The sequence below is a fragment of the Bactrocera neohumeralis genome, chromosome 4 (assembly GCF_024586455.1).
Source record: "Bactrocera neohumeralis isolate Rockhampton chromosome 4, APGP_CSIRO_Bneo_wtdbg2-racon-allhic-juicebox.fasta_v2, whole genome shotgun sequence".
NCBI lineage: Eukaryota > Metazoa > Arthropoda > Insecta > Diptera > Tephritidae > Bactrocera > Bactrocera neohumeralis.
Genome location: NC_065921.1, coordinates 37518674 through 37540751, shown reverse-complemented (window position 1 = coordinate 37540751; position 22078 = coordinate 37518674). Strand labels below are relative to the sequence as shown.

The 22078-nt window shown below is 35.9% G+C and overlaps 2 protein-coding genes across 2 annotated transcripts; both read left to right on the top strand.

Annotated features, from left to right (window-relative positions):
- Nucleotides 1–3407: 3407 nt before the first annotated feature.
- LOC126755331 (uncharacterized) lies at nt 3408–8516 on the top strand. The gene is made up of 5 exons (XM_050467825.1): nt 3408–3564; nt 6440–6647; nt 7030–7216; nt 7278–7394; nt 7460–8516. Exons 1-5 carry the CDS (start codon nt 3424–3426, stop codon nt 8397–8399), a joined length of 1593 nt encoding a protein of 530 aa, XP_050323782.1. The 5' UTR covers nt 3408–3423; the 3' UTR covers nt 8400–8516.
- A 7670-nt stretch (nt 8517–16186) lies between these two features.
- On the top strand, nt 16187–21819 carry LOC126755332 (uncharacterized). Its single transcript, XM_050467827.1, has 5 exons — nt 16187–16327; nt 19167–19374; nt 20449–20635; nt 20697–20813; nt 20879–21819. Exons 1-5 carry the CDS (start codon nt 16187–16189, stop codon nt 21816–21818), a joined length of 1593 nt encoding a protein of 530 aa, XP_050323784.1. The 3' UTR covers nt 21819.
- Nucleotides 21820–22078: the final 259 nt, after the last annotated feature.

The following is a 22078-nucleotide window of genomic DNA, read 5'->3' as shown; positions in this document are numbered from 1 at the left end:
ATCAAACTCGTCGTGTCATCTTGATCATTTATGTATACTACTAGCTGACCCCGCAGCCGTTGTCCTGCGTGAAATTATGTGTTTTGAAATGAATCTAAAGTTGAATTTATCATTTCATTTTTTTTTCAATGTAACGCACCTTGATAAGCAACATTTTTTGGTTTCTGTTCCGATGTACAGAAAAGATGGTTTTCCAACTCGTGAGCACGCCACGTACATCTGACCGTGTGAAAAACATAGCATTTCCAAATTTGTGCCACACACTATGCGACTATCCTTGTGTCCTGTTGATTGTCATCTCAAATGCAATTTTCACTGGAAACGGAATTCGTATGAACTGAAATGGCAAATCATTAGAACTCCAAGAAATTCTTAGAATCAAGCATTTCCTTGTATTCGATAGCGCAGATTGCGGAACATAATAGCGATAGATCCAACTTTGAGACGCAAATGATGCGGTGGCATACCAAGCCTGTCCAAAAATTTAGAAATACCACTGGATAATTCACGGCGTCGTCTTCATTGTCAAGACGATCGATCGATTTGTATGAGCGCAAGTCTGCCGGAATTTCACATTGAATCAACAACAACGGCATTTTTGGTTGCTAACATTGCGCGTGCGCTTAAGGAATCGTAGTTGCGATAATTTGGCCATTGTCCGAACATTCGTGATGAATTCATCTTTCGTGAATTAATAAAGGGAAGATGGAATTGATATCAAACCACCGGAAGTATCAACCGGAATTGGCCCATTTCATTTCCAATTTTTTTCGAAGACGATGTAAAATGTCTTCGGCAATGTCATTGTTGTTCGTATACCTTAATTGACGCGGATTTGAAGGTTGACATGTCGAAATATTTATCGTGAAAAATCGCGAACTTCATTTTCATTCCAGTGATTAACATATTCCAGCAATTGTAATTGCTGGCTTACTTCTCCAAAACTTGCACTCACCGTACCATTCACAGTTGAACCGCGTACATTAATCAATAGCAACCGAAGGTGGAAACAATCGTCGTTTTTCGGGTGGATTGTGTAAAATCGTCCTAATGCATCAGTTGATAATACACCTGTACGTCCATCTACCGGTTGGCCTTGCTTTCTGTGTAACTATTTCTTTGGCGATGCATTCCAGGATTAATATGTATCAGAGTATTTCCGAATAGAGCAATGTTCTCGCATACGGATCACTGACGAAAGTTGAGAAAAAACTCGTACATGTTAATTTTGTTGCTGGCGCTGTTTCCACTGGCTGTATTGTATTCTCTCTGTCGAAATACAATCTTTGGTCACTCTACAAATTACGTGCGAGACGCACAATAGTCGGAAAACGTTCACGAATTGCAAAAGTAAATATCTCACAAAACGCTTAATTGCAGTTCACGTATCGACCGTATCGTTCAAGACCAATAACCGTCATGTTGCTTCCTTTGGTGACGTAATTACAAACGTATTTTATCGATTATACCAAACTGCAATACAAAACATTGAGATGAGTTTTGAATGTGAATTAGACAATAATGGTGAATATAGTACGATCCGTGTGTTGTCAACTTCGATATTCACTATTCTTAATTGAATGCTAAATGTTCTGCCATTGTCGCCTGGTGAGCGACGCCGATGGAGTAGATATCCATCATTTCTAGTTTGTGTTTCCGAAAGAAAAGCACAGCCTCTGAAAATTTCATCAAACAAACATTCATTCGTTTGTATGGGAAAAAGAAAAGGGCTGTTTTTAGGAGGTTTCCGGCAATTATTCGTATTTTTCTTGCCGTAAAAACCATCCTTGAACCTCAACGAACCTTTTCAAAAAGGAATTGGCAAAATTAGTCCAGGCGTTGTTGAGTTATGCGCTTAGCAACACATTTTGCGATTCATTTTTATATATAAGATATGTATGTATGTATATCTATCTCGATTTGTTTTAGGAAATAAAAAACAAACGTTAGGCGAACAAAACTATTATACTTTGCAGCAACATTTTGTAAGAATATAAAAAAAATTATTTTTGTAGAATCAGAACCTTATCTTAGTGAATTAAATGTAAGTCTCTAAGGTCAATAGTTCTCACTTTTTAGCCGAAAGAAGGTTTCCATAAAAACAATGCTACAACCAACTGATGCATATTCATAAGCCTACAAAAAGTTAAAGCTTATCACAAGAAGACTCTTGTAGATACTGTCAGTCTATAAGCCTGTTTGATTAGATAGTAAAAGATATGAAGTCGTTAATACTATAAATCGTTTCTAATAAATAAAGGTTTTTAGATATACATATATAACTTTTATGTCAAATAAATAGCGAAAATGTAATGTAATGATGAACAATTCGGTTTCATAACTTCGTAAACTATTTAATTTTTACTGGTAGAAACAAGTTTCGGACATACGCTCGAAGGGAATGCGGTCTCATCTTCCAGGTTACAAATAATGGGACTTATTTTTGGTTTCAACTGGTTCGTGGTAGCTGGTTTTTCAGCATACTCTCCGGCCTCTTTTTAAGAAAACTTCGCGCAAACAACACATAACAATCAAATACCTGTAGTATTCCTTGTCGACAGTTTGTCCAGTCGAACGAAATTCGAAGTGCGCCACACCTCGAAAATAGAAGAAAACTGCCAACGTAACCTTGATTATTGGGCAGCTTTGTCGTGGTTTGGTAATCGAAAAACCTTGCTTCAAAGACGTTAACGCGAAAAAATTTAGTGATTTCGGAACCAATCGTACTATCACTTTTCATAGGCCCAAAATGATCTTTCAAAATGGTTTTCACTGATCCTTCCGATATTCCAACGGTGCCAATGAGATCTCTAACTGTTATACGTCGATTTTCATGTTTTTGAATGCAAGAGGGCCATGTATTGTCTCAATATACATAATTGTTTCTCGACAATTGTCTAATCACTTAAGAAGGAGGTTTGACCTGTGTGTTCTGTGAATTTGGTTTCACTTGACAGTTGGTTTGAGGTATAGTCTAAAGGACAATATAACATTTAACTTTTCATAGAATCATTATGTATTGCCTTAATTACTTCGTATTTAAAATACTTTATGGTTATTAGAATTTCATTTGCTTTCATTTGAAATAATTTACCTTTTAAAAAGGAAATTATTGACAGCAAATAAGTTTATCAAAATTCGAATTGATCAATATTTTGGGTAATATATACATATGTTAAGTTGGAACACTTATGCTGCATTTGAATTTGACAACTCATGTTATGACTGGAAATTTTAAATTTTTTGCTTTGTATGCATGCGTTGTGACATTTTCAAGTGTTTGCCGTTATCAAGAAAAATTGTCGAGCGTAAGCTGCGGTATTTAAGGGTTGGCGCAGTTTTGGCAGCCCTTAAACCTCTAATTGTTTCCACAGCGCGCTAACGCAACGTTTAATTAGTAGCAAACCATTAGCAACTTTCAAAATGGATTTTCTAAAATGTTCCTACGATAAACAGGAGCGTGTGTGGAGTGGCGACAAGCGTCCATTGGTTTACGATTTCGATTGTTCCTTGGGCAAAGTTATATACAACACACTGAGGAATTATCCGAAAAAAGTTTGTCAGGTGGGAGCAACAAAAAATTGCAATAATTTTCTAAATCGCAAATTCGTGTCAATCGACTGTAATTCGGTGTATAATAAGTGAATATTTATTTGATTCGAATAAAAGTGAAATTGTTGAATTGGTTGTGTGTATGAATAAATGGTCATCGGTACCGCTTACAACAATAAAAGTTGAAATAAGTATTTGAACAATGATGACGGAAACATAAAATATAACAAACAAACGTTAACTTCGATTGCTCTCTCCACAAATAAAAAAGTTTTCATGTATGGCAAATTTCGTTTCAAGATTCAAGAACATTATTTTGATCGTTCAGTTTGTATTGTTGTACTTCCAAGCACTCTGACACGCCTTTTCAAATTTGCGTGTAACGTCGAAAATATTTACCGGAATGATACGAAATTATTTTTGTGTATTCTTAAATATATTTTCATTAAGAAAAGAAAATAAAAAATTTCATATCTTACCATCTACTCGGACGATTTCCGCCAATTGTTCACACCTTATCCTTATACCTTAAAAAAGTCTTGCGGTATTTTTATTGATTTTTTTTTAATTTTTTTTATTGAAATTGAAATGAATTTTTGATGACTTATGCCCAGCTCTTGACCGATGCTACGGCTGCTACTATGCCGGTCACTTTCGACCAATTCAGCGATTTTATCGCAATTTTCGACGAAAGGCCTTCCGGAGCGTGACGCATCTTCGACCACCTCTACACCAGAACGAAAACGTTGAAACCATCGTTGTGCGGTGGAAATGGAAACTGTATCGGGTCCATAAACTGCACAAATTTTATTGGCGGCTTGAGATGCATTTTTGCCTTTATCGTAGTTGTACTGTAAAATATGCCGTATTTTCTCTTTATTTTGCTCCATGTTTGCGACGCTATAACTCACGAACGACTTAAAAGAAACGACAATCAATCAAACACGTGTTAGCGCGTCAAATGAGCTTTCCAAAAAGGTATAGCATGACCCGATGCGACGAATAAAACTAGAACTACGCGCTTTCAGCGCCAACTAGCGAAAACACCGCAAGAATTTTTTGACAACCTAATATACTTGAAGTTTTAGAGCCAATGCATAGGTATATCAGTCGCAAGTTGTTCACATTTTTTTGTAATACTTGTAAATATTTCGAAACTTTCAATAAGAGGTACCCATCGACAACGTTTTGTAAGCCTCCGTAATTTAACGGATTCCAAAGGATATTTAAACTTAAGTTATAGACATTTATTTCGGACAATGATCAGTACCTAATACCATGTTCAGACCGACACTTAATCACACGATTTCGGCTGTTGAGTGGTTTATCCCAGTAATCTTATAAATTTATCAAGATTTCGCCATACAAAAAGGACAATTCAAAATCACTTCATAGGAGTGATTTGAAGCTGATCCACGCTAAATCTCTCTGTGCGACTCTGATTTTGCGCAATCTACTTGTCAGCATTGGAACAGCTGATTTAGACAAAGGGAAACAAAATGTAAACAAACAAATTTTTTTTACAGCAATGAATCTAATTTCACCTGAAAATCGACTTGCAAAATGAAAAAATGCATTATATGGAAAATATTTAAAAGAATACGGTTTTTATTACAAAATACTATATGACAATGTTTTCTTTTGATAAATAATGAACGATGTGAATTCGTGAATGGCAAAAACAGCTATTTTTTTCATCTTTCCAACGGCAGTGAGAACGGACTGATTAGTGAATGTAATTAAATGTAATCTAATCCCTTTAAATTTTCGGTCTGAACATGGTATAACATGATAAAAGAAATGTAGTCAAGATTTTTATCATTAGCTTTAAATTAATTTACCCGATGATGACAGAGCAGAATGAAATTTGAATATTCTCTAAATTTGTTACATACTCTTAGGCTTGCACCGAAACTAAATTTCTCAAAACAGAACATGACAGAATATTAATAGAAAATAATCATGAACAGAATTTCAGGTCACTAGAAGTTCTCATCGCAAACTTTATAGGAATTCAAGCAGGTTCAACGAATGAATAAGGCTATAGTTCCATAAAACAGTATTTTTTATAGGACATCATTCGGTTGAAAAAGCCGGTATTTACTAAATTGAAGAAAATCTTATTTGAAGATTATATATTATTTAAATCGTTCTATTTGACAATTTTTACGGGCATAATTCCATTTTCTAATGAAAAAAAAACACCCACCTTTGTATTCACTATTAAGGGTTTACATGGGTTTTCTCGGTTAGAAAACAGCCTCTTCATCAACATTTTTTCTCATATAAAAATAGAATATTTTATTCGATTTCTTTATTGTAACAAACATTATTAATATTAACAAAGAAATTCTGAAATTTTTTAAACTCGGCCATTGCGACTCCATTTCCTTTAACCCCTCGAAAAAAGATGCAGGAGGCACACAGGCGTTAGTGGGAGTGAAAAAATATGTGTTTTAGTTAAAACTTTAACTTAGAACTTGGACGAAGGAAGGAACTGAAAAATGGGGTTTAGGCAGACATAAAAAAAATAAAATTTCAGTAAAAATTTCGCAACATTTTTTTTTGTTTTCAAATAATTATAATCGAAAAAAATATCCTTTTTCCAAGTCTTTAAAAATGATATCTCAAAGACCTGTGTAAAGATTTATGAAGATCGGTTGAGTAGTTCTCGAGAAATCAAATTTAAGACAATATTCCAAAAAACGGTGTTGTAAAATTTAATATAAAAATAAAATAAGAAAGTAAATTAATAATAAAAACACGATTTTTTTGAAACTCGTAAACCCATATAACCCCTTAAAAAATATACTTAGTATGCTGCTAGTCGAGAACCCATTATTTATTTATTATTAACATTCTGATTTATACATACCATTTTCAATAGGTTTCCGATAACAATGGACGTGAGGTTACCAATGGTGAGACGTTTACTTGGTCCGTACGCTTGGCACAGCATTTTAAAAAAATGCACCTAAGGCATGATGACGTAATCGGTATTGTAGCTAAAAACACCACTTATTTGACTTCGGTGGCTGTCGGCTGTTTTATGAATTGTACGCCCTTCCATGCTGTCAATCCAATATTCGATACGAGTATGTACTTACCTCCATATATTTAAGTAAATTTATATATTAGTTTTGCTTTCATCTTCAACACGCGAAGAGCGGCGAAGAGAACGAAAAACTAAAAGCAGATTTTAATGGAATGCCCTCGCTGAAATCATATCTATAGTTACCTGCTACTTAGAGTGAGTCACAGCACTATATGAACCATACTTCAGACGCCACTAACTTCAGACAAGTGCTGAAGGCCATAACTGCGGAGCTAAGAAGATCTTCATTGACTGCTCCAAGTGAAAGTGCGAATCCACATCTAGCTAAATTTTGAATAGCCCTTTTCATTTTATAGAACTTTTTTTTTTTATAATATTGTGGTGTGTCTATATTCCTGATATATATTTTTTTACTATTTCAGAGACCATCGAAAATGTCTTCGCTATAACAGCACCCAAAGTAATATTTTTGGATGGCGAGTATTATGAGAAAGTCCTGGAAGCTACCCGTGATTTGAAGCCATTATACTACACATTAACCAATCATATTGAGGGTGTAGCAAAAATTGAAGATCTATTGCTACCCACAAAAACGGAATTCTTTTACCTGTGAGTATATACGGAACTATAGAGTATAACTCATATCTAATACTTTGCATCCCTTTCAAAGGCCTGAACAACTGACGTTGGGCGGTGAACAGACTGTAGCGATACTCTGCTCATCCGGAACCACAGGTCTACCCAAATGCGTGTGCATATCGAATTATGCGCTACAATTAGAAAATTTGTAAGTGGAAGAGAACTTATTGAATTTTCTGATTTTGATTATCACTTCAAAATTCTTGTTTGTAGATTTGTTACCAGTGAGGATGTGGTATTCACCAATAGCAGCTTAGACTGGTTTACCGGTTTGTTATACACCATTTTCACATGCACTTCCAGCTGCAAGCGTGTTATCACGAACCGTCCCTACACCCCGGAATATCTGGTTGAGTTAGTGCAGAAATACAAAATTACTAGCGTTGGAGCTGCACCACGTCATGTCGCCGCGCTGGTGGCTTGCCCCACAGCTAACGCCGAGAATTTGAGCACAATTCGTACATTTTCCGTTGGTGGAGGCAGCGTTACTCTGCCTGTAATTCAACGTCTACAAAGTTTACTCAAGAACGGTTTGATAACCTTTGGCTATGGACTAACCGAAGTTGGCGGTATTTCAATTAACATGGGCACTCAGTTTCACACGTCAGTGGGTAAGTTGTTGCCTGGTCTGCACGCGCGCATTGTCGATGAGCAAGGCAAGAATTTGCCATCCAACGAAGTGGGTGAGATTTATGTAAAAACTGGTCGTAGATGGAATGGTTATTATAGTAAACCCATTGAAACGCAACGCTTCCAAGACTCGCTTGGTTGGTTTCATACCGGTGATCTTGGCTACTTCGATGATAAAAACATGCTTTACATCGTCGATCGTAAGAAGGATATAATGAAATATCAGGGCATGCAATACTGGCCTGGTGAGATCGAGCAAGTAATCAGTCAGCTGCCTGAAGTGGCGGACGTTTGTGTGGTGGGCGTAAACGATGAGCGCAATGGCGATGCTGCCGGCGCCGTTGTAGTGAAACGTAAGGATGCCGTACTCACGGAGCAGCAAGTCAAGGATCATGTGGTTAAGCAAATACCGGTGCCCTACAAGCACCTGCATGCGGGTGTAATTTTTGTGGACGAACTGCCACACAATACTAATGGCAAGTTACTAAGGAAGGAGACGAAGGCATTATTTGAGTCTATATAAGTGTTTGGGCTGACTTATGTTTTGAAATTATTGAGTAAAAGCAATTAATTGTGTGAATGTGCCACAATATTAATTAGCCAAAAGAAAATGTTACACTTAGTTATCGTAGTTTTACAACCGTTTGATTTTTTATTTCTTATTGAAAGGTAGGGGAAGCTCATGAGATCATCCTTTAGGGTTCTACGGCTTTACTAACCCTACCTCCTCCAGTGTATCATACCGTTGAGTCCCGACAATGCTACCAATGTCGGTCACGCTTTCGGATGACAGCCGTACATCACTCTTGCCAATCTCTTCCACTATCTTATAAAAGTGAAGTTGCTTGTTCACTCTCTACTGCTATCTTGTTTTCCAAACTTTGGAGTTGTCTGCTGAGAAATTAGAGACTTATTCCGCAGCCAACCCAATAACAAAAAACCTCTCTTTGAAGTACACTGTTGTAATCCGACAGTATAAAAGGCTAGCTTTTGTCTATTTCCGGACAGTATATTCCCACCCCAACTCTGTCCTACATTTTCGAACCATCTGTATAAATGTTTAAGATGTTGCGCACAGGTGGCATGCCTCTACACTAACCACCTCTTTTTAAGTTTACTTTGGATCTTCTTCCTTCTTTGAATAGTGGAACTACATATGTAGTCTTTGCCTGTCATTACCCACTGAACTATGCCCAAAGTTTCTATATGTATGTAAATTGTCCTACCGCCAGTCGTCGTCCCGCCGATTTTGCCACGCAGTCTTCAGAGAGGTCTATAGGTGGGAGGTTTAGTATTATTTGAAGAGCCGCCGTTGGGATGGTTCCTTAAGCTCTAGCTATACACAGCGCAGCTGAACCTTTTTCATTAGCTTCCGGCAGACATATTTCCGTATGCCTATCCACCAGAAAAAAAATCTAAATAAATTAGCGCATCAAGCGTCAAAGAACTGTCAAAATATAAATAACGTTGGCGCCGAGAATGAAAATGTAGCAAATATCATAGCATTCACATTCGAGTTAGTTGAGTGTACAAAAATATTTATCGGGCTACTGTTATTCTGGAAACTCGAACCATTTGAAACGAAATAAATAAGGCAACTTAATGAATATATGTATATACTATATATAATCTATATATGTACATATATATAGTATTTCCGCAAAATGGCGAACTTGTAAAAAAATTTAATGCATGCGCGAGAAACTCTCTTTTGAGGAAACCGCCTTCGGTTTTACATGCTAAAGGTAACTGCTACGAACACTTTGACAACAGCATAGAGATAAATATAAGGCATTTATATAAGGTTTCCGGTACTAAAATAATATATTTTGTACTAGCTACACATGTTAAATTATTCATGTATCAATGGCAATCATAAAAATTGTTTGACAACTTTTTTTATGCTTTGCTGATTGAGTACATTTTGTTTGTTTTTCATTGTGTGATGTAATAAAGTATGTTCAGGTTGAACAACGGTACAATGATCTAGATAAAATAAATATGTCGTAGTATACATGGTTATATGTATGTAATCGCATTTTGCCACCAGGTCTAGTTCAGATTTCTACATATTATGCTGTAAATATACCTCTGTTTAACCCTTTTTCCAAATTTGAGCTGCTTTAGTAATTGGTTATAGAGTTATAGCGCTTATCAACGCTTTGTGAGCATATAAATAATATACAAGTCCAAATATCTAAGGTGTTATCCGCTGCACGGACATACATATATAGCGAAATCATATCGTCACGTAATTGTAACCATATCTCGGTTACGGGAGCACCCATTCTCCTAGCTACAGCAAGAGATATGCTATCAAGCATATCAGATAAAATAAAACGAATAATTCAATATCATGGCAAAAAAATTTGCCTTGTTATAAAGATAAGGGTTCGACATAATTTTTATGCTCTTGCAACATGTTGCTACAGAGTATAAAAGTTTTGTTCACCTAAAGGTTGTACTAATCGAGATAAATATAGGGTTATGTATATATATCTTATGAGGATGGCGGTAAAAGTTGAAATCCGATTGACTGTCTGTCTGTCCGTCCGTCTGTGGCTGCAAGATGTAACTCGAGTAAAAATTAAGATATCTTGATGAAACTTAGTACACTTGTTCCTTGACAAAGAAGTAAGGTGGAGTTCGTAGATGGACATGATGGGGCCACTGCCATGCCCACAAAACTAAAGCCACAAAATTAAACTAAAAACTACTTAAGATGCGATAAATCAATAACTAACTATGCCAGTGACGTAAAATTTTACCCCTGAGGTGGTATGAGAGGATTTTATCCGAGCCGGTATCAAAGTCGAACGATGGCGTGGCACCGCCTATACAACTTATGATTATGCCACCTTATGATCAAAAATTGTTCAAATCCAACAAAAACTGTTCACGCCCCTAGGTACAGAATATTTGGACCCCAACACCTGAAATTGACTTTTTACGACAAATATCGGTCAATGTGTGAGATATATTATTTAAAATCAGGGATAATCGTTTCCTGACAATGGTAGGTCATTTTATTAGCATGTGCCATATTCATGGTATGTGGTATTGGCAAAAATGGATAAAATCGGGTGGATCGGATTAGGGAAGTTCTACTGTATACATACATATGTAATTGCTTGGATTCCTTTCCTTTGGTTGACGGTTTGGCTTTAATTCTTGCAAGTTGCAAGAGTATAAAATATTCGGTTGCACCCGAACTTACCTTTTCCTTACTTGTTCAAAAATGATTTCAGGCAAGTGACTAGCACGACTGGCTCGAATAAATCCTAGCCGAGGGACCCATTTTTTGACAATTTTTTGTAGCAATTGGGGCCTTATTGTTCACATCAACTTCCAATAACATCCATCAGTTACTAAAATGTTTGTAATCACGGTTCTTTAGCATTCCCCATTGACAGTATGAAGGAATATGGACCAGTGATTAGCTCTACCCATAGAGCACACCAAACCGTGTATTTTTGAGGATACAACGGCGTCTCAACAATGACTTCTCAACAATGATTTGTAAATTACTATTCTACCTTTGTAGAATCTACAGAGCCTTATCTTAGTGTATTAAATGGAAGTCTCTGAGCTCAATAGTTCTCACATTTGAGCCAAAAGTATGTACATAGGTAACTGTGATGCTTTCCCTATGTAATGAAACAGCAAGTGCCAACCACATCAAATATCTTTCGAGTATGTATTCTCATAAATACAGTGCTTCAAGCAACTGATCCATATTCATAAGCCTACAAAAAGTTAAAGTTTATCACAATTAGAATCTTGTAAAAGATATGAAGACCTTAATATTATGAATTGTTCCTAATAAATAAATGATTTTGGAGTTATTTCAAATAAATAGCGGAAATGAAATGAAATTATGAAAAATTGGGTTTCATAACTTCATAAACTGATTGGAGGATTGAGTCATGTGTAGAAGTTCATGCAAGTGAGGAAAGTTATCTGATTGCCAATTGCTTGTGGCCAGAAACGATCCTTTTACATATGGCTCAAGCAGCTCACGATTTCCGATCTTTGACCAAGTATCCTCTGGGTAGCCTCAGAACATCCGTTTGAAGGCGAGCTAAAGTGAGAACGCTAACCATCCCTCCATGGCAAGCGCTGGACGGAACAAGCTCTGAGGCAAGTAAGTCCTTGTGGCATCTACTACAGTGGCCATATAAAGGAGCGCAAATTCGGTATGGAATTCGTGGTGGTAGAGAGACTCCTCCGCCGAGTACTGTCATTCACCCCGATGCTGGCGACTCCCTTTCGTGCAACTTCTTCAATCTACTCTTGGAGAAAATAATTCGAGCTACAGAACTAAATAGAGAAGGTACCATCTTCTATAAGAGCGTACAGCTGCTGCCATACGCCGATGATATTGATATCATTAGCCTCAACAATCGCGTCGTAAGTTCGCTTTCTCCAGAATGGACAAGGAAGCGAAGCAAATGGGTCTGGTAATGAACGATGGCAAGACGAAATATCTCCTCTCATCAAACAAAAAGACTTCGCACTCGCGACTAGGCTCCCACGTTACTGTTGACAGTCATAACTTCAAAGTCTTAGATACTTTCGTCTTTCTTGGAACCAGTATTAACACGACCTACAATGTCAGTTTCGAAATCCAACGCAGAATAACTCTTGCCAACAGGTGCTACTTCGGACTGAGCAAGCAATTGAGAAGTTAATTCCACTCTCGACGAACAAAAACCAATCTCTATAAGTTACTCCTTAACCTTCACAGATGCATTTCTTTTAGTAACTATATATCCAGTTTGTATGGAAGCTATATGCTATAGTAATCCGATCTGAACAATTTTTTGGAGATTACATTGTTGCCCTAAAAAATAACCCGTGCCAACTTTTGTGAAGATACCACGTCAAATGCGAAAATTTTCCATACCTTGATTCCGATCGTTCGGTTTGTATGGCAACTATATGCTATAGTTAACCGATCTGAACAATTTCTTCCAATATTACATTATTTCTATGAACAATAACTAACAAATTTCGTGAAGATATGTTGTCAAATGAGGAAGTTTCCCACGCAAGCATTTGATTCCGATTGTTCAGTTTGTATGGCAGCTATATGTTATAGTGCTCCGATATCGGCAGTTACGACAAATGAGCAATGTCTTGAAGAGAAAATGACGCTTACAAAATTTCAAAACGATATCTTAAAAGCAGAGGGACTAGTTCGTATATTGACTCAGCTCAACATACTGATCATTTATACATATAGTACTCGTATATATACTTTATAGGGTCACCGACGCTTCCTTCTGGGTGTTACAAACTTCGTGACAAACTTAATATACCCTGTTCAGGGTATAAAAATATATAGACTAAGTCTTTTTTTCACTTCGCATTTCAGAAGTGCTATTATTGTATATAGTATATATTTCGAATCGGTGTTCCAGTATAGTATGTTACGTATGCGAAGGTATGTACTTTTAACTGATAATATATATAACGTCGTTATTTCAATCTGAGTGATTTCAAATTAATTTAAATATTAAAATTATTTACCATTATTTTGTAAAATTCGAACTCTCATATTTGAGTAGACTTTTAAAAATTTGGCTGACTTTGTCGGAGATAATTTTTATATCATAATGTTCGTCCAATATCTGTATTTAGTATTTAATCTCATTCGCCTGCAACTACTTGCTTGATTTGCATCGTTTTAAGAACGAAGACCTTTTAGAACTGTGGCTAAAAACCCGAGACAGGGATGAGAAAGTTTTAGTAATTGATCAGCATTTTAAAGACCAAATAAATTCATGAAACGAACAACAAATAAGATAAAAATAATAAAAAATCATCGTTTATGTCGCAGTTTTGAAGAAAGAAGCGCTGAAGCAAGAAGAAACAAGGAGTATTTTAAAAAGAAAAATTCCGATTAATTGAACAAATTTCTTGTTATCGAGGTTTATACTATACCTTTGCCATCTCCATCTTTCGGACGACCAACCCTTCCCTTTAATGAAAAATCAACCCGGTCAAAAAGCAGAGAAGCTTCGCAATTATCCCACGAAAACGGCATGAATCGTCGTTAATGGTTCAAGCTGCCAGCATGGCTGCACGGCAACAAGAAAAGTATGATTTGGCAGTCGTGCTGAAAGGAATAGGCAAAAGTCCGACTCAACCAGCTAAAGTAGAAAAGTTGCTGTTGGATCCAAAGGAAGCCATTTTAAAGTATACGCCTAATGAAGCCTTGGAGTTGATTTTAGATTATAATTTTAATAAACAGCAGTATTTAAATATACGACATGGGGCTCTTTTAAAAAATTCTGATATGGATCCAAGCTATAACGAAGAGTGGAAATGTACAAGTAAATCTAAATTTATCCCATATGGAACTAATGAAGTTGGATGAAATTTGTGCTACTATAATATTTAGCTATGCTTTTGACGGAAGTAGTGGGCATCATCATGCAGCACGCTGGGTACTCACTCCTATGCGTTCCTATTTGCAACGACCTGTATTCCTCTTCGTATACATACCATAAATAATGCCATTTTGTGGAATAATAGAACCCCCAATGTGCCTGATTTTGTTGACCGATTAAGCTGGAGTTTACTAAAGAATCAGCGGAACATAATATATATTGAAAGAAAAACAACCAATTGACTAGCGGATTGAAAATCTAGAAGAACTTAAAATATTGTTGCCGGGAAACAAGTTAATAAATATTAAATACAATATTTTTATGACCCTTATTGATGGAAAAGTACTTAATACATTAACTGGTACAAAGTCGAGTTAAGCTTGTCCAATTTCTACTCCTCGAAGTTTCTTAAAACTTCAAGACTTCAAAACTACAAATATATTTACCCCAAACCCAAGTACTCTTCAATATGGAATAAGTCCACTACATGCATGGATTCTTTTTTTCCTATAGTATCGGAAAAAATTAATTCACGAACGATTTTTCACAGTAGACGTAGGCAAACCAAAATCCAGCGGATTTGGAAGCACCAACGATGACAACACTGCACGTAGAGGTTTTAACAATACCCAACTCTTCTCCAAAATAACTATTGTAGATGAAGATCTAGTTCAAAAATTTAAAATCATTCTAATTTGCCTGTCTTGCCATACTTCTGCTGGGCTTTATGTACATATGTCAAAATATTTCTGGTATCCAATGCCTGCAACTGTTCACAAAGTTCTGGTACATGACAGTCAAATAAAAGAAAATACCTTTTGGCCGTAGGATTTTTCAAGGAAGAAGGATCTGAAGCAAGAAACAAACTATATAAATATGACCGACAATCTCACGCTGGGAAAAGCAGCAGAAAAAATAAGCTGAAAGACTTTTTTTAGAGCTGTGGACACCTCAAATTCCGTAATTTCCAATATAAATTTAAAATAAGAGCCAACCGGCCTTATAGGTAACATCTTTCACCTGAAGTAACAAAAATGCTCTTAGAACGGGGACCAAATACTTTGGAACATAAAGAAAATACACATGACAATTACGACGAAGCGACTGTTTTAGAAGAAATGGTGGCTGAACATTTCGACACGATTGAAATAGATATAGACACATAATTGTTTTTAATAATAAATATATGTTTTTTAATAAAACGCGTTACTTATTTCAAATATCATTTTAAATTACTCTAGGTTGTATTAATCTATAATCTTAATATATGTACTTAAAAGAAAACAATTGTCCATAAGCCATAGTTAAAAAGTTTTTGTAGTAACTTTTGGCCAAAAATTGGGTCCTAGAAACCATAATACATTGCTAAATTCTGTAAGTTTGGTCTAATTTGGCAATTAGTTCAAAGAAATGTGTATCGTTAACCCGCTCTTAGAAACATCATTGGCAAATGTGTCTAATCTTAAACAGCGCTTAATTACTTCGTCTCAAAGTACTTTATGGTTTTTACAATTTCAATTGCTTTCATTTGAAATAATTTACCTTTTAAAAAGGGAATTATTGACAGCAAATAAGTTTATCAAAATGCGAATTGATCAATAATTTGGGTAATTATACATATGTACATAACATAACATGTATGTCTGTACGAAATCCCTTAAGTTGGAACACTTATGCTGCATTTGAATTTGACAACTCATGTTATGACTGGAAATTTTAAATTTTATTGCTTTGTATGTATGCGTTATGACATTTTCAAGTGTTTGCCGTTATCAAGAGAAATTGTCAAGCGTAAGCTGCCAAATGTGTGATATTTAAGGGTTGGCGCAGTTTTGGCAGCCCTTAAACCTCTAATTGTTTCCACAGCGCGCTAACGCAACGGTTAATTAGTAGCAAACTATTAAGAAGTTACACAATGGATTTTCTAAAATGTTCCTACGATAAACAGGAGCGTGTGTGGAGTGGCGACAAGCGTCCATTGATTTACGATTTCGATTGTTCGTTGGGCAAAGTTATATACAACACACTGAGGAACTATCCGAAAAAAGTTTGTCAGGTGGGAGCGGCAAAAAATTGCAATAATTTTCTAAATCGCAAATTCGTGTCAATCGACTGTAATTCGGTGTATAATAAGTGAATATTTATTTGATTCGAATAAAAGTGAAATTGGTGAATTGGTTGTGTGTATGAATAAATGGCCATCGGTACCACTTACAACAATAAAAGTTGAAATAAGTATTTGAACAATGATGACGGAAACATAAAATATAACAAGAAAACCGTTTAAACCGCTTACTCCACAAATAAAAAAGTTTTCATGTATGGCAAATTTTGTTTTTCAAGATTCAAGAACATTATTTTGATCGTTCAGTTTGTATGGCAGCTATATAATGTAGGAATCCGATATCGGCGCTGCCAGCAAAACAGAGCAGCTTCTTTAGAGCAAAGGACGTGTGCAAAATTTCAGATAGATATTTCAAAAGCTAGTTCGTTTACATAGGAAAACGGGCATGGCTAAATCGACTCAGCTTGACACGCTTATCATTCATATATGTATGTATGTATATATTTTAACAGCTCTTCAAAGTTTCCTTCTACGTATTACAAACCTCATGGCAAACTTAAAGGGAACAGTTAGAAGGCCAAAAAAAAAATCGATTTTTCCATAATTTTTTCTGAGAAAAATTTTAAATTTATTGATCCAAAACTTTGTACACATATCATGGTATCTTTTAGCTATATTTTAAGACTAGTAATATTAAAAATATTTAATTGGAAAAGAGAGAAAAGATCTCCGAGAGCTTCTCTCAAAAAAGACGTTTTAAGGTGACCACTATATTTCTGAGGTGGATCCTCTGAAATTATAAAAACCAAACAGATTTCCTTAAAGTACAGTTAAATCTAGTAAACTGAATCAAAGGAATAAGCAAAATAAAGTTTTTTGACAAAATGGCGCTTTCCAAAATAAAAACAGATTTTTGATAAAAAGTTCCACCTTAAATTGTTAAAAAAAATATATTTAATGGCGAAAAAAAACTTAATTTAATTACAAAAAAATATATATTTAAGAAGCTCGTTCCAAAATTACATACTAATCGGCTTAGACGTTTTCGAGTAATGTTGGTCACCGACTTTGAAAACACCATTTTGAGAAAAACGAGTTTAAAGTTTGGAATGCACTTCCAATTTTGCGTGCAACTTCGAAAATATTCACCAGAACAATATGAAATTCTGTGTGTATTCTTAAATATATTTACATTAAGGAAATAAAATGAGAAAATCGATTTTAAATTCTAACTATTATACATATAACCCCTTAATATGCCCTGTTCAGGGTAGAAATAGGTATTCGGATATATTCGCCCTTCAACCGATTAATCGCCAATCACTTTTAGTGGAAATTTCATATATTACGATCTACTGGGACGATTTCCGCCAATTGTTCACCCCTTATGTATAGGCATTAAAAAAGTAAGCAAGACCTAATACATATGCATACTAATGCTTCTGATTTTGAGAAATCTAAAGAGTTTATTATCTTTAGATATTTTAAACAACTTCACGAACCAAAAACATGTTAATAGGTATATCAGTGCAAGAGTATCAGAGTTTGTGTGTTAATTACAATTTTTTTGTTGTTTATTTCAGACGATGTACCTAACATGAGAAAAGAGATGTAATCAAGTTTTTACGTTCAAAGTATGTTTTTCACATCTTTAGCCGTAAATTAATTTACCTGATGATGACAGAGCAGAATGAAATTTGAATATTCTCTAAATTTGTTGCATACTTTTAGGCTTGTACCGAAACTACATTTCTCAAAACAGGGTGTGACGGAATATAAACAGAAAATAATCATGAACAGAATTTTAGGTAACCAATTGTCAACTTTATAGGGTAGCAGTAACTGTTCTAAAATAAATAAACATTGCAAACTTTAAAGCGTTTCAACCAGGTTTCATCCATAAATAACGTTTCATAAAACAGTATTTTCAGTTCAGTTGAAAAGGCTGGTGTTTACTAAATTGAAGAAAATCTTATTCGAAGATTATATATTATTTAAATCGTTCTATTTGACAATTTTTACGGGCATAATTCCATTTTCTAATGAAAAAAAAACACCCACCTTTGTATTCACTATTAAGGGTTTACATGGGTTTTCTCGGTTCGAAAACAGACTCTTTATCAACATTTTTTTCTCATATAAAAATAGAATATTTTATTCGATTTCTTTATTGTTACAAACATACACTATTAACAAATAAATTCTGAAATTTTTTAAACTCGGCTATTGCGACTCCATTTCCTTTAACCCCTCGAAAAAAATATGCAGGATAACGCCTTATGGGAGTGAAAAAATACGTGTTTTAGTTAAAACTTTAACTTAGAACTTGGACGAAGGAAGGAACTGAAAAATGGGGTTTAGGCAGACATAAAAAAAATAAAATTTCAGTAAAAATTTCGCAACATTTTTTTTGTTTTCAAATAATTATAATCGAAAATTGCATCTCAAATACCTGCGTAAAATTTCATGAAGATCGGTTGAGTAGTTCTCGAGAAATCTTACTAACCGACTTCAAAAACACATTTTCGAGAAAAACACGTTTAAAAACGGCGCGCCGCGGCGCACTTAGCTTACCTAGCCTCGAGCGCACAAGTTCTCAAAGCTGTATTTCCGAAACTATTACTCGGATCAAATTTAAGACAATATTCCAAAGGTGTTGTAAAATTTAATATAAAAATAAAATAATAAAATAAATTAATAATAAAAAAACGATTTTTTGAAACTCGTAAACCCATATAACCCCTTAAAAAATATACTAGTATGCTGCTAGTCGAGAACCCATTATTTATTTATTATTAATATTCTGATTTATAAATACTATTTTCAATAGGTTTCCGATAACAATGGACGTGAGGTTACCAATGGTGAGACGCTTACTTGGTCCGTACGCTTGGCACAGCATTTTAAAAAAATGCACCTAAGGCATGATGACGTAATCGGTATTGTAGCTAAAAACAGCACTTATTTGACTTCGGTGGCTGTCGGCTGTTTTATGAATTGTACGCCCTTCCATGCTGTCAATCCAATATTCGATACGAGTACGTACTTATAAATTTATATATTTTTAAGTCATAGTAGTAGTTTGCCTTTCATCTTCAATCCACTGGTAGAGACCACATACTCCTACCAAATACCTACCAAATCCACAGCTACCATATTTACAAACTGTACAGTCGGTACATTTTTGTTAACGAATATTGGCTGTTGCAGTCGATAGTACGTATTCCTTCACTTCGCAATGACATTCTCAAGTCGCTATTCGGCAGCAGGAAAGACCCAAGAGACATTGTTGGCAACTTACAAAGCAATATGTCGGTTACAAACTACGCCGTTGCCGTTTGGATAAAACAAAAAGAAATTCCGGAATACCGAACTCAGGACAATTACTGGCTGTCTCTTAATGTCACCTATCGAACATTTACACAGTGAGGCATGTATCTTCGTCTTTATTGGCGTAGACACCGCTTACGCGGTTATAGCCGAGTTTACAGCAACGCGCCAACTCGTGTTTTTTGCGTGGCGGATTCCAAACCCAGCGCACAACCCAGGTTAGGGATGGTTCGCTTTCTCACTTTAGCTCGCCTTCAAGCGAATGTTCTTTGACTACCCAGAGGGTACTTGATCTAAGACCGGAAGTCGGGGCTGCTTAAGATATGAAAAGAATCGCTTCCCAAGCGCATAGCACTGAGAGAACTTTCCTCACTTGCGTGAACTTCTACACATGATTCCCTCCTAAAGCCATGACACATGTATGCTTCCAATTAAGGACCTCAACGTAATTCAAACTGTTTTTTATGGAATTTTTTCGCAGAAATCTTCACTGTAGTCACATGCTAAATAGAGTGCTCCTTAGGAACATCAAAATAACAATCCTACAATAGGCCGACGTTATTCAGCACTATACGGACCAAACGTTACAAGCGACTAACTTCAGACAAGTGCTGAAGGCCATAACTGTGGAGCTAAGAAGATCTTCATTGACTGCTCCAAGTGAAAGTGCGAATCCACATCTAGCTAAATTTTGAATAGACCTTTTCATTTTATAGAACTTTTTTTATTAAAATATTGTGGTTTCTCTATATTCCTAATATATATTTTTTTTACTATTTCAGAGAGCATCGAAAATGTCTTCACTATCACAGCACCCAAAATAATATTTTTAGATGGCGAGTATTATGAGAAAGTCTGGGAAGCTACCCGTGCTTTCAAGCCATTATACTACACATTAACCAATCATATTGAGGGTGTAGCAAAAATTGAAGATCTATTGCTACCCACAAAAACGGAATTCTTTTACCTGTGAGTAAATACGAGATTATATAGTATAATACACATCTAATTCTTTGCATCCCTTTCAAAGGCCTGAACAACTGACGTTGGGCGGTGAACAGACTGTAGCGATACTCTGCTCATCCGGAACCACAGGTCTACCCAAATGCGTGTGCATATCGAATTATGCGCTACAATTAGAAAATTTGTAAGTGGAAGAGAACTTATTGAATTTTCGGATTTTGATTATCACTTCATAATTCTTGTTTGTAGATTTGTTACCAGTGAGGATGTGGTATTCACCAATAGCAACATAGACTGGTTTACCGGTTTGTTATACACCATTATCACATGCACTTCCAGCTGCAAGCGTGTTATCACGAACCGTCCCTTCACCCCGGAATATCTGGTTGAGTTAGTGCAGAAATACCAAATTAGTATCGTTGGAGCTGCGCCATTTCACGTCGCCGCGCTGGTGGCTTGCCCCACAGCTAACGCCGAGAATTTGAGCACAATTCGTTCATTTTCCATAGGTGGAGGCAGTGTCACTCTGCCTGTAATTCAACGTCTACAAAGTTTACTCAAGAACAGTTTGATAACCTTTGGCTATGGACTAACCGAAGTTGGCGGTATTTCAATTAACATGGGCGCTCAGTTTCACACGTCAGTGGGTAAGTTGTTGCCTGGTCTGCACGCGCGCATTGTCGATGCGCAAGGCAAGAATTTGCCATCCAACGAAGTGGGTGAGATTTATGTAAAAACTGGTCGTAAATGGAATGGTTATTATAGTAAACCCATTGAAACGCAACGCTTCCAAGACTCGCTTGGTTGGTTTCATACCGGTGATCTTGGCTACTTCGATGATAAAAACATGCTTTACATCGTCGATCGTAAGAAGGATATAATGAAATATCAGAGCATGCAATACTGGCCTGGTGAGATCGAGCAAGTAATCAGTCAGCTGCCTGAAGTGGCAAACGTTTGTGTGGTGGGCGTAAACGATGAGCGCAATGGCGATGCTGCCGGCGCCGTTGTAGTGAAACGTAAGGATGCCGTACTCACGGAGCAGCAAGTCAAGGATCATGTGGTTAAGCAAATACCGGTGCCCTACAAGCACCTGCATGCGGGTGTAATTTTTGTGGACGAACTGCCACACAATACTAATGGCAAGTTACTAAGGAAGGAGGCGAAGGCATTATTTGAGTCTATATAAGTGTTTGGGCTGACTTACTTATGTTTTGAAATTATTGAGTAAAAGCAATTAATTGTGTGAATGTGCCACAATATTAATTAGCCAAAAGAAAATGTTACACTTAGTTATCATAGTTTTACAACTTTTTTTATCAAATGTTATTCTGTAATATTTAAGAAATAAAGGAAACTGAAATATCATAAGATTTTTTCGTTGCATCTACTCCATTTATATAAATGCTTAATTTGGTGGCTTTCTGAAAGGTAAGTCAGTTTCCTGTG

What these genes read in the sequence shown, in the direction of transcription:
- LOC126755332 (XM_050467827.1), top strand. Translation starts at nt 16,187, where the DNA reads ATGGATTTTCTAAAATGTTCCTACGATAAACAGGAGCGTGTGTGGAGT. An exon ending in CAATCCAATATTCGATACGA is followed by an intron (nt 19,375 to 20,448) that starts GTACGTACTTAT and finishes TTACTATTTCAG; the next exon opens with AGAGCATCGAAAATGTCTTC. An exon ending in GCGCTACAATTAGAAAATTT is followed by an intron (nt 20,814 to 20,878) that starts GTAAGTGGAAGA and finishes TCTTGTTTGTAG; the next exon opens with ATTTGTTACCAGTGAGGATG.
- LOC126755331 (XM_050467825.1), top strand. Translation starts at nt 3,424, where the DNA reads ATGGATTTTCTAAAATGTTCCTACGATAAACAGGAGCGTGTGTGGAGT. An exon ending in ATCCGAAAAAAGTTTGTCAG is followed by an intron (nt 3,565 to 6,439) that starts GTGGGAGCAACA and finishes CATTTTCAATAG; the next exon opens with GTTTCCGATAACAATGGACG. An exon ending in AAAACGGAATTCTTTTACCT is followed by an intron (nt 7,217 to 7,277) that starts GTGAGTATATAC and finishes TCCCTTTCAAAG; the next exon opens with GCCTGAACAACTGACGTTGG.